Source organism: Condylura cristata, unplaced genomic scaffold (assembly GCF_000260355.1).
Source record: "Condylura cristata isolate star-nosed mole 26May11 unplaced genomic scaffold, ConCri1.0 scaffold00012, whole genome shotgun sequence".
In the NCBI taxonomy this organism is placed as follows: Eukaryota; Metazoa; Chordata; class Mammalia; order Eulipotyphla; family Talpidae; genus Condylura; species Condylura cristata.
This window is the reverse complement of record NW_004567113.1, coordinates 48,459,323-48,472,525: the sequence shown is the minus strand read 5'-3', so window position 1 is coordinate 48,472,525 and position 13,203 is coordinate 48,459,323. Positions and strand designations below refer to the sequence as shown.

At 39.3% G+C, this 13,203-nt stretch overlaps 1 protein-coding gene across 3 annotated transcripts in view; it reads right to left on the bottom strand.

The window, feature by feature from the left end:
* KCNIP4 (Kv channel interacting protein 4) overlaps positions 1 to 13,203 on the bottom strand; it is an 845,713-nt gene that overhangs the window by 657,187 nt on the left and 175,323 nt on the right. Inside the window, exon 1 of one of the 3 annotated variants that reach the window (XM_012724073.1) lies at positions 12,318 to 12,637. The exons of the other annotated variants lie outside the window; for them this stretch is intronic. Within the exon in view, the coding sequence (XP_012579527.1) occupies positions 12,318 to 12,405 (88 nt within the window). The 5' untranslated portion in view covers positions 12,406 to 12,637. Of the gene's footprint in view, positions 1 to 12,317; positions 12,638 to 13,203 lie in introns of those variants that run through there. 3 annotated transcript variants of the gene reach the window in all.

The following is a 13,203-nucleotide window of genomic DNA, read 5'->3' as shown; positions in this document are numbered from 1 at the left end:
AGAACTCTTTTCGTATTTTAAAGATTTATTTATTTATGCATAAAGAACTGGGGTACAGGCCAGAGATGGGGGAGCGGTGAGAGGACTCACCAGAGACAGAGTGGAGAGCAGAACAGATATTCAATGAAGTCCACTGCTGAGGAGAACAGTGGGTGGGTCAGGAGAGGTCTGTTGTGCCAGGTGGGTCACCTCCGCGGCCTGGAAGGTGCCTGCAGCTAGCTTGCAGTGCGGCACTTTAACCCGCTGTACCACCAGGGAGGGTCAACACGTAGGTTTCTTGACCTGGCCTGTAAATATTGCACAAAATCCTCTTTTGTTCCACATGACTGGGACCTGAGACATCACAGCAAGGTCTTAGACTATTTCCTTCCCTTTTCTACTCAGGGACTGGTTAGCCTCTATTCAAACTTTAAGATAGCTCCTTACATTATAGGAAGATCTGAGCTTGAAAATGTGTAAGATCTGAAGTCTATGATTATACCTGATCTCTTTTTCTCTCTCTTAGAGGCTGTAGTGCATTAGAACATAAATGCTCAATTCCAAATGTCTTCAGCAAGACAATATTTAGAGTGATGAAGTACACTGTTGAGGGGAGCAGCAGGGAGACAGAAGAGGTCTGCTGTATCATGTGGGTCAACTCCGGGGGATAAAATCTGTGCTGCAGTGGCTGTGGAGAGCTTCACTGTGCTGTGCTTTCACCCACCGTAGCACCAGGAGGGGTCCTCTGAGAACTCTTCTATATTCTGCTCTTTTGTTTCTCTGCATTCATCTCTAATCCCTCACTCACTTTCCATGGTCCTCTTCTGTGCAGGCTAACTGGTTTCTTTCTTGAACAATCAGAGCACAATTCTGCCCCGGGACCTCTCACCATCTACATTCTCAGCTTGGAATTTTTTTCCTTGTATTGTTTCATGACTTTATTGCCTGCTTAGAGATTTTGATCAAATGTCATTATCTCAACTTCACCTGACCACTCTGCTTAGATTATTACCACTGTGTGAGGGACTGACAGGACCTTCCTAAAATGTATGTTGCAGACTTAACCCCCAGTAACTCAGCCTGACTGACTGTCGATGCAGATCATGTCTTTAAGGAAGTGACCCAGGTAAGTGAGGCCTTTAGGATGGATCCCCGATCCTATCTGACAGCTGCCCACATAACCAAAGGACACATGGACAGGTAAGAAGACATCAGAGTATTATCCCATGTAACACAGGCCACATGATGACACAGGGAGAAAACCACTATCTACGAGCGAAAGAGACAAATCTCCCAGTAACCACACTGCCAGCATCTAGATCTTGGGCTTCTAATCTGCAAAACTATGAGATAAAACAAATCTGTGTTGTTGAAGCCAAGTTTATGGAATTTTTTTATGTCACCTCCAGCACACACACCCCAATCTTCACAGTCCTCCTGAACCCACTTCCCCGTGTTCTATTTTTTTTTTTAAAGATTTATTTACTTGTGCATACAGAACTGGGGTACAGGCCAGAGGCTCAGGGGTGGCAAGAGGCTTCGCCAGAGACAGTGTGGGGAGCAGAACAGGCAGATTGACAAAGTGCACTGCTGAGGGGAGCAGCGGGCGGGTCAGGAGAAGTCTGCAACGCCATGTGGTCACCTCCGGGGCAGACAGGAATCGAACTCATGTGGAAGAGGCTTTAGATTCTCAGTGCTGTGCTTTAACCCGCTGCGCCACCAGGGAGGGCCTCGTGTTCTATTTTTAACCCCAGCACTTTCACCTGCTAAAATCCAAATTAATTTAGCCACTTAGTATAATTTTTGTGCATCTTCCTGACTCATGAGGACACTGACCTTCTGTTTACAGAATTGTGTCTATTAGAGGGGAGACATGAAACAAGTCTCTGCAGAGAAATGAAATCCATCAATATGTAATGTCGCTAAGTCTGTTCATGTCACCAACACAGCATCTCCAAGCCCAGAGCTTCTAAGCCAACTCAACTGTTACCTAATCCAGGATCTTTTTCTTGCCAACCAAACAAACCAGAACCCCCTCTTTGAATTAAACTAATACATTATCTGTACATCTATAATTATACCTTAAACATTAAATTTTGCATTAAGCTTTATATGTATTAAAAGTAAGATGTCATACTGCAGACTTAAAATATAGACTATCAATAAAATGCATGCAGTGATTAAAAATTTTTTTTTTTAAATTAAGTTTCTTTATGATGCAGCCATTATCTCATGAATCTTCAAATCTTTCCCTATGCCCTCAGAGTGTGGCACATAAAACAGAGGCACAATCAATTCTGATGAACGTATGAACATCATTATAAAAATAACTACACTGCTGTGCATGTAAAACTTATGTAATATATGAAGACATAGAAGTGCATGTATAAAATACATATAACTGTTGGTGAGGAATTGCATTGTCTGACCCAGTCTTCACTTTACTTGCATGATGACAAAAGCCCTGAAAAGGGAACCCTGTCATTACCCCTTTATATATAAAGTCATTGAGTCTAAGAGAAGAAAGTAACTTGCTCAAGGTTTTAGTGCCAATGATCGGTGAAGCCAGATTTCAAACACAAGCCTAGTACTCTATAGAAATCAGGATCTTGGCTGTACATTTTTGCTAGTGAAATGGAAAAGAAATGCTTGCTTTTGGGGGAGTGGGGAAAGCTGTATCATGTTAAATGGAACAAAAGGAGGAAGAACTAACTTATACCTCAATTACGTTTAATTGAGGTATAAGTGTCATATAATGTTCTACTAGCTTCAGATGCACAATATAATGATTTAATATCCGCATCTATTGTGACATGCTTACCACAGTAAGTCTAGTTGACTTATGTCACCTACATAGTTACATTTTTTTTTTCTGTGTGGTGAGAAATTTTAAGATCTACTTTGTTAGCAATTATTAGCTATTGTTCATTTTACAGAATTGAATGACTCTAAATTTCCAATGATTGCTTTTCTTGCTCTTGTTCTCAAACCTGAGAGCAATGTCATTGTGTATTGTTCAAATTTATATGTGGACATTAAAGTTTTCAAAATTTATATTTCATAATAAAACAGAGGTTTTTAAAACAGAAAATAATGAAATGTATTAAATAAATTTCACTCTCCTGAGCATAGTTATTATCTAGTTTTTATTTCCATATAATATTTCCCAAAGAATTTTAGGAATTAGACAATCCTCATATTGACTTTTAAAATAGATAAATTTGACTTTTGTTGTTGTTGTTTTTAATTCTATTATACTTTACCAGGAAAACAACCCAGATGAGTTCAGTTATTCATCATATCCTTTAACTGAAAAATCTTCACATAATTACTAATTTAAAACTAAAACAGCTTAAGGATTCACCAACTTTTCGAAAAATACATTGCTAATTTTAGAGTATTATACTAGGTATATGGCATTTTAGGTAAGAGGGATTTTTATAGAAGGTTATTAAAATATAATTATGTCTTTTTAAGGAGACTTTAATTTTTATTATTCTAAAGGGTATTTTTGAGTCACTTTTTCTATTTATTTTTTAATGATTTTAAATTTAAATGGGTATAAACTGAACATGTTGACTTTGTCTGAAAACTGCAAACAATCTGATGATGTTGGTTGCTATTCTTTGCACTGATTTATCAGTATCCAAAACAGGATTATTTGAACTAGTATGAATCCTAAGCTACTATTCTTAAAAATTCTGGCTTGACAGAGAGAAAGAAAAATACCGGATGGTTTCACTCATAGCAGGAGTATAATGGACCAGGTGAGAAAATAACAAAAATAATGAACAACCATATACCAGAGACATTTTGCGGGGGTGGAGTGGGAAATGGGATCAAAAACGGGGTGGGGAGGTGGGGAGGGAAGTGCACGGGATTATGGTGATGGCACACGTGTGATTTGGTGATGGGAAACCCGCGGGGATTACATTTGAGATGGAAAAAAAATGTACAAAATGATGTAAAAATAAACTGTTATAAAAAAGAAATTCTGGCTTGAAAAAGTATAGACTACCAGCTTGAATTGGCATTAGAAATTTTTCTGATAAGGACAGAATGCAAACTTGTCCAAGCTTACCTGCTAAAATGAGACGGGCTAAGATATAAGTCCAGTGTTCTTTGGAGTCAAGACCAGTTATTTCTATTAGACCAAACCATCTACTAGACCAAACCACTGTAGTAGGTGTTTAATACAATGTAAGACTGAGAATAACATGCTTTGTAATGATAGATTAATAGAATAATAAGAGTAACTTATTCCTCGAACCGTAGTAAAATTGCTTGAGTACCTTCAAACTTCAATGTTTTCTTCTGAAAACAAAAACATCAGACTGAATAATCTTTGAGGTTCATGGAGAATTGACCTGTCCATGATACCATCCAATCCCAGCCAACACGACTTCTCATATAAGTAACATCCTATGCACAATGTTACCTTTATTATTCCCATATCGTGCACGGCCACTAATGGATTTAAACAACCTTCTTATAACCTTAGAGAACAGGGATTCTGCTCTTGGAGAGCGGCTAGGCGGCATCACTGGCGGGTGCATTTGCATGGATTTGGGTGAATGCCCAGCAGTTGTCTGTATAGTTTTCCTTTGGGAACAGGAGTAGACACAGCATAAAACTGATCTTTAAAGTTCTAAAATCTTTTTATAGAATTGGCTTCATAGCTCTTTGAAGCTTTTTGATTTTTGTTTGGCTCATAGAATTAGGAGGTGTTTAGGAAACTTTTATGTGTATTCTATAATAAAACAGGCTCTATGGATCTTGGTGATGTATGATAGAGGAACGTGACTAGTTTGACAGGTTTTAATGTTGTCTTAACCCTGGTAAGCGGAGGTGGCAAAACTGACCTAGGGGGATTTATGATGTTCACAAAGATAAAAGCAAACTGGAAGAAAATCTGCATATAGAAAATGAATTAATTGAAATCCTGGCTTTATATATATATATATATATATGTGTGTGTGTGTGTGCATAGACTGCCCGTAAGTTATGACTTATGAACCCAATGAACGTGGATGATGCACCTAACCCCAACTTAAAATAAGCAGCTCCACCTCCTCCGTGTATGGCGGAGAGAACTCAGACACCCAGGTTCTGGCTTATCTGCAAACGTGTGTCTCCAGTGGGAAGAAGTTTGAGGCCAAGAAGAGAAAAAAGTAGGGGTTAGAAAGAGCACCTGGTGTGACTGAGATCAGATACCGGCAATCCCAACTCTTCTAACTTTGGGGAAGTAGGTACAGGAGATGACATAACATTGCACACTGGAGTCGCACGCCCAGTCACGTTCACTGACCTTTGAGTGCGTGCTAATAGTCCACGAACGGCACAAATATGATCCTTACAAAGTTTACATTTCAGTTTTCTAGACACTTGTAAAAAATAGCTTCAAATTACTTCCGATAGTGTGCATCCTAATTGGTCTGGGGCCGCCATGGGTTATGTCTACTCTCCTGCTCTGAGTATTAAGATTGCCTCCTTTTACTCTCAAAAGTGACCATGTGTACTGAGTCTCTCTATAAAAGAAATTTCAAAAAGATAATATACAAGAAAGGCATTATGGGAGAGGTTGTTTGGGATCTAATGGTCAGGAAATTGCTCACTCAGATGACATCTGAGCTGAGCATTACAGAAAGCAGCAGCACAGCTCTCACAGTGAGCTGGGGGAGAAAGAACCATGTAAGACAGCAAAGACACAGGTTGGATACTGAAAACTATGGTTTTATCTGATAGCTTCTGCCATATCCTAGAGTTAGCCCCTTGGGAGATGTCTGCTGTGGGATGTTCCAGCATCATAGCTTTAGTCTGACAGAGTGATTTAGCAAGGAACATACTAAATTATATGGAGAAAGAAACTGGAACTTATTAGTGTTAGCATCCCACCTGTTAAAACCAGGGCTGATGAGTAATCACATGCTCTACAGTGTGGAAGGAGCAGCTTACACTACAAGAGCTCAAAAGCAACTGATGCAGGTCGGAGGGTGTAGAGTGTCCCCTGGGGTGAAGAAATGGGATATGAGCAGGTGCTTAACTGAGGAAAATCAACATTCATCATCTGAACACTCAGTAAGCCTCCCAAATATTTCTCTCAACAGGAAGAGGACTTTCTGGTGGGCTTAGTTGGAAGACGCCACAGCAATTTGTTAGTATAGGTAACAGAGCTGTTTTAACAGACCTAAAAACAACAGACCAGTTCGGGTTCAGTAAGCCCACTCCTGGCACGCCCTCCTCCTCCCACCCAAGCCACCCATTCACTTCTGCTCTCTGAGTCACTCTCCCAGATTTGGAACATAAGGATGTTCCACTATTATACGCTGATCTGCTACAGAGCCAGAGCCCTATGCATTCACCTTTACAAAAGTGAACACCAGCCCCAAATAAAGAACATCCTCCTGTTCTTGCAGTATCTCTATCAGCAGAAGAAATGGATAACCTTAGGCATAGAGCCATCCCTTGCAGAGGCTTGATAAAAACTAGTTTGTTTGTCAAATTGTTTGGCATTCCCTGCACAAGTCCATCAGTGCTGATGAATATCATGGAGTTGAACTTTGCTTTCTGCCCGACAGTAGTTGCTTAGATTTTAGTCCCCACCCCCAACCCTTAAATGTTGTCTTATGCTGGCAAAGGAGCTTGCAGAGGAAATATACTTATCAAGAAAATCCACCTTCAAACCTCAAAAACACAAATCAAAAACCGACTGTACCTGGTTGCAAAGTCATCTTCCTATAGGACAAATATTATTTTATGTATCATTTCATTTGGTGGATTATATTGCTAACCCCTCAGAAAACAGAGTCAATGTGTTTAAGGATGTAGGTTTGCTTTACTTATACAGTTTGAGAAATGCAGAGAATTTCTGGAAGGAAGGTATATGGATGGTCTGAGAAAAAAGGTAAACACTGATAGTGACTAATGTGTAGGAAAGATGGAAACGTTATGAGTAACTGGGTGTGTGATAAGCTTGTTCATGCTTCTTACAAGGAGAAGCAACAAAATCACTGTTAGTAATGTTAAAGAAAGAAAATGTGGTCAGAGGAAATACTTGCAGTGGATCAAATAAATAGTCAATCCAGCCATAAGCCTATTTCTCCTACTTAGCCTATCTTTCCCGCTGTCTCCAGGATGCCATCAGCCAGTGGAAATACTGGAAAAACATATGAACACAGAAGGAAGGAGTAGCCAGAATGGTGGGGTCTTTTTGAGCTCCTTCCTGGCAGGTCTCCCTGTGTTGACTGTCTTCCTACATCAAAACCCCTGGTTGGGTCAAGTTCCCATCCACTTGTGGCATCCCCCGTCACATTCTAATGTTGGCTTCCAACTCTTCCTCCTGTAGCAGCTGCTGTTCCTTGCTTCAGAGGACTTATGATCTCCTAGCTGATTTCCTTATATTTCCTGCCCATATTGACAGCCCCTTAATTCAATTCTTTTCTTAAATGCGAAAAATCTTTCCCACCACAACTGTAATTGATACATATCACCATCAATGCATAACAGCCTCAACAGCTTTCGTCCTCTACTGTGAAACTTGAATCTCACATGAGGCCATGAGACAGAATAGCTGAAGTTTGTGGTAACAGAAACAAACACATACACTCCATTTACCTTAACCAATAATGTGCTTGAGCTTCTTCATGCAGCACACTAAAGAATTTTATCAATCAACACCTAAGTTTTAAGTGCTTTAGACATCTCAGGCTGAATCAGAGCACTTACTATTTTGAAGTTTTTCAGTGATACAAGATCTTCTCTTTCTGTATCTTTAAGCCTACTCATTTGCTGAGTATAATCATTGTGTGACAAAGAACATAACACACAAGGTTATTAGGCACTAACATGTAGGTTTCCTTCTGCAATGGCAAGGATAGCAAGGTGCATGCATACACAGGTGTGTCACCCTTTGAATTTGGAGCCCTCTAATCAAATTTGGCAGCAACAGCAGAATTTTGAGACTAGCTAAGATCCTAAAACCCTCTAAACATCCCTTTACTCTGGATTAAAAAGCCAAACTCACTAAGAAAAGACAAAACAATTATTCTGTGGAAGTTTAAAATGGAAAGGACATTGTCTTCTGGGACAAGCAATACAGAAGTCGTATGTTCCTTCGTGGCAAAGTAGAAACAACACCCTCTTCAGTGCACAAATACTACAGTGTGTAGCGTTTTCGGCACCTTTCAATCATACCAATTTTACATGTCACTATAGGAAATCTAATCTCACTTGATCAGCAGAATTTGTGTGAATTCAAACTAAAAATTTCACAGAAAAGAGCATGTCTTCAGAGTTGGCATCAATAATTGTCACATGCCAGGGTCACATAAACTGGGAAACAATACTGCCTGTCACCTTTGCCAGGATTCAACTGAGTTCTGTGAATTTTAAATTTTTTAAGGTCTTCAGAAATATCTTTGGCATGAGCTGTATGTGTCCTGTGTTCATACGTGGCAGAGATGAAGAGGACAGGAAGTCAAGGGGATCAAAAATGGTGCCCTGTGATTTGGAGTGAGTGGGGGAAAGGAGACAGCAAAAGGAAGTGCATATGACTGGGAACATTTTTTTTAATACATTGATTTTGCCATTTTTCTTCTCTCAATGCTTTAAAAATGCAACTTAAAGTATATAAATCTTTCTATCATCAGACTTGAGTAATGTCAACATTGATGTCTTCAGAAAACTCAATGCAGACCTAAGAAACAGGACTTTCTCTCTCTAAGTTTATAGCAGATGAGCAGCTGAATGCTTATTTATGCTTTTAATAATATAATTTCATTATACTTGAAATACTTTAGCATACTGGTTAAGCAGCAATTGAATTCTTAACATGAGGTTTATTTTGTTTTTGTTTTTTTTTTTTTTTTTTTTTTTTGGTTAAAATTGCTGGTGGAATTTCCCTTAGGTGGAAGAACTTTGCCATCTCTGTAGCTCACAGTCTTGGCACATAAAACAGAGCTCCAGGCAATATTCACCACAAACATCCATTTGGGGAATACTCTATAATAGGAATGTTTTCAGGTCTTGATTCTTCAAGAAGACCATGCCCAGTAATTGATAAATGGAAAAGCATCTCCAAAGAAGTACCACAAAATATTCTAGTACTAAATTTCCCACATAAAGAACAGTTACATTTGATAACTGTAATGTCACTCAACCTTTCTTGATGAACAGCAGGTACACAAGAAGGTGCCCTATGGGTCCATTTGTACACAAGTCCCCACCCATGAAGTATAGGCCATATTAATCATGCCATATTACAATCCTCATAAATCAGTTCTATTCATTTAGATGCACAAAGCTATATTGGTTAGCAAAAGCCACACTCAGAATGAAATATAATGTGGTACATCGAGATCAGGCCTCAAATTGCGAAGGAATTAGGATAATAGATCGGATAGGGCCCCTCACAGCACTGAGCACAGCGCCAGTTACTCTGTCATATCTGCATATGGATCTGAGATGTAGTATTTACAGCAAAGGGTTGTTAAAGGCCTATAAGTAAAGTTAAGACATGTTGGTAGAAGTGACTATTTAAATGCAATTTGCCATAAAAAAAAAAAAAAGAAAACATGCAAAAGCATTTGGCTAAAGAAAAGCCTCTTATTTAATCTTGAAAAGTCCTTATTGCTGAATTTGTACTCCCTATAATAAAGCCTATTTTAGAAAAAAAAATAGTAATTATTTATTTCTAAGCAGTCTTAGAGCATTGAGAAAACTTACATGAAAAGATCACAGAAAAGAAGATTGTTTTCCTATAAACTGTAATAAGACTATTAAAAAAAAAGAGAAGAGGATGGATCTCTGAAAATTTCTTCACATCTCAGATTTTCTATATTTGCGTAAAAGCATGGGCATTTTAGTATCCAATTAAAGCAACTCCAAGATAACTGATGTGAATTAGAAATTATCTGTTTTCAAATGTAAAACAGAATCATTATTGCCTCATAACACATCTTTATTCAAAACACTGAAATGAAAGGATTTGTTGTAAAATGAAAAATAAAACCATCCAAGACATATTCATATTGCTTTATATATTTTAACTGCAGACATAGGCTGCTTGCTCAGGACACAATTAGTAACTACTTATATATCGAATCTTAAAGCAGATTTCTAAAACTAATTTAACTCTGCCTCCTACTTCTTCATTAATTACCAGCTAAGGGATTTGCAAGCGCCTTAATGAATTTTACATTAGGTTCTGCGATATGAACAGTATATATTATCAGAGCATCTAGTAAATGCAAAACCTGGCTTTTTCAACTTGCATTTTGAATAGTTGTACAGATTCTGGCTGGATTTTACCACATTTGGTCCCAGAGACTAACTGAGCCGAAAATAATTTTTATGAGAATCAAGTTGCTGTAGTCACATTTCCTGGGTCATAATAAACCTTACTACTTTCAAATCTTCAAACTGCCATAGGTCTGAATGTTCTTCTTCTCTCTCTCTCTCTCTCTCTCTCTCTCTCTCTCTCTCTCTCTCTCTCTCATAGAGTTCAAAGAGAAGAAACAATCCTACCTCCATTGATTTCTACATTTTCCTTGAATAAGAGTTTAAATATTGCTGCTATATGTGCTTTCATAAATGTCTTAAAGTACATACCATCTAGACATTAGAAGACCACTATATTTTGGATTAAGCACTTATGGTTTACAACTTACAGTCACTTAACAACTTCATAAAATTCTTTGAAATCAGAAGATTAGGAAAATTATAAACAAATGAGGGGGGGGAAGGCAGAACACTATCAAATTCTAGGAAGACACAGGTAAAACCTTAAAATTGCTTATGGGAAAGAAAATACAGATTCCTCTGGAAAGCTCAAGAAAAACGTTCTTTAATGAGATAGCTGTCTAATTTCACATAAGGTAAAAGATGACAAATCAAGCATTGTCCAAGTAGACAAGATATCACAAATAGCTCAGCATATTTCACTGAATGTTTAGCGCAAATGCGGTAGGTAATGACTGAATACACTGCTGGCATAAAGCAACAGTCCCATAGTGCTGAGACAAAGTATTTTAATAAAAGTGTAAAACAGGGTAGAAGCTATAACAGAGCTCCAAGTTTATAAAAGCCAATTACAGACTCTCGATGATTATTCTTTTTCATTGTTTGTCTATATCCACTTTTCACTCCAAACTACTAATTATCTTAGGGTTCTGGAAAGATTCAAAATCACTACCATTCACGCTGTTCAAAAATAGCACCTGATGATCTTACTAACATATACGAATATTTTTAGTCATGTGCTCAGAAACCATTTGAATTGTATAGTTATTCACTCAAAACTGTTTTTCCTTATCAGGTGGTAAACATAATCAGATAAGGTGATCTGTCATTAACCATCAAGTATTACCATCCTACAGAAAAGCTCACACGAATTTCTCAACCTTTTGAGTGTACAGGTTTCTATCTGTTTACTAAGGTTCTATATGATTATTTAGATGAAAGAAGACAGATTAAGGTCGGGGAATTAAAGCTTTAGACAATTCTTCATGGCCACAATCAAAGCGTAGCATTTCGTTGACCACTTAGCCTCTCAGAAGTTTGATGGCCCATTAAAAATATCTGCTATCAGGGTCAACTAATTGGGGGCCACCTGTCACTGTCCTCATGATGGCACTGGCCAGACATTTTTCAGAGACAGCTAAAATGCTAACGGAGTTCATCATTTCGGAGCCTTTTAAAAAATATTTACTTGCTTTCCACACTTCAATTTAAAGGGAGTTTCTATGCTACAAATGTTTAAACACTGAAATCCACAGCAGTGAAACAAATATTAAAGATCTCATAGCTATTTCATTCTTTCCCTGCCTTCACATATTACAGAATTCAGAAATCCAAAAAAAAGGAATGTCCTTAACACTTCCCCTGCTAAAGCTCATGAGCAAATCCTGGAAATAATGTAGGGCTTAAAAAGATCAAAGAGTTCTAGAGAATTTCCAAATACCTGCAGAGAGAACAGCTATGTGTTTTTCTAGCAACTGCAGGGAGCAGCAGAGAGGGGGAAACCCCTTACACAAGAATGCATTTAAAAAACCTTTCTACTCTGCAGACGCTGCTTTGCTAGATGGAGGCATATTTAAATAACAACAGTACCAAGAAGGCAGAAAAGATCCATCTAGAGAATCCAGTTCCACCCCACACCAGAGCTGCACTGCACACATTTTCAAAATCGTGATTCTCAGCAAACACTGTGGTATTGGACTGACAACATTCAAAATAAACACAACACAGAAATTAGTGAGCCTTTCTTGCCATTCAACTTCATCACCATGCTCTAGCAGCCTTGATTTAAAAAAAAGAAAAAAAGAAAAAAAAAGCATTACCTGTGTGAAGAGAACCTGTTAATAGCCTGAGCAGGTACTGGGCAAATTTCAATATTTCCCGTTTACACCGTTTTCTACAGCCACTCATCTTAAGCAACAAGATATTCTTCTGAAGAGAGCCAGAAGTCTTTGCCAATAAAAAAGAACCACAGCCTCTGAGGGGAAACTTCTGTCTCAGTTTATGTCACAGGCAGCTACAACTCCTGTGGAATTAGCTGGAAGTGCCTCAATCAGAAGTCCCTTTCCACGCTAGAGGAGCTGCACAGAGAAAGGTCCCGGGCTGGCAAGCAAGGGCTGCTGCTCCTGTGGCCACCAAGTTGTCTGTGGCAACAGATAGGCTGCTGCTCCGGAGTAGTAAGCTCTGGCTCGCTCAGCAGCACTCTCCTAGGAAGCAACTCGCAGGCCAGCCCGGGAGGCGGGGACTGCCTGCCAGCTCATCAATGAATCAGCAGGGAAGCAGGTGAGGGCACAGCTGAGGGGTCACTGGGGCTGACACCCCCGGGTGCCAATCCAAGGAACCTGCTGAGGGCTCCAGCCTGCTGGGGGAGGGATCTCAGGGTCCCAGGCTGTGTCCAAAATGATCCCCCCAAGAAGGGAGGTGGGAAATCAAGCAGCTCAAGGTCAGACAGCAGAAGGTTCAGCGATCCTGGTCCATGGGATTCTGGAAACTTAACAGTGAGTGACAAGGTCTCTCAGAGGCTGACCCTGGTGCTGAACACACTCGGTGGATGATTGCCACCACCAGAGGGAGACACCCCTGCCTTCTCACAGATAAATGGACCCCCGCTTCTTGAGCACAGAGGGGGACATAAGCTGTTGGCGAAGGGTGGCCCTGTGTTCTGCACTGTCCCGGCCGGCCTGGGTCTCCCTTAAAATAAAGCAGCTG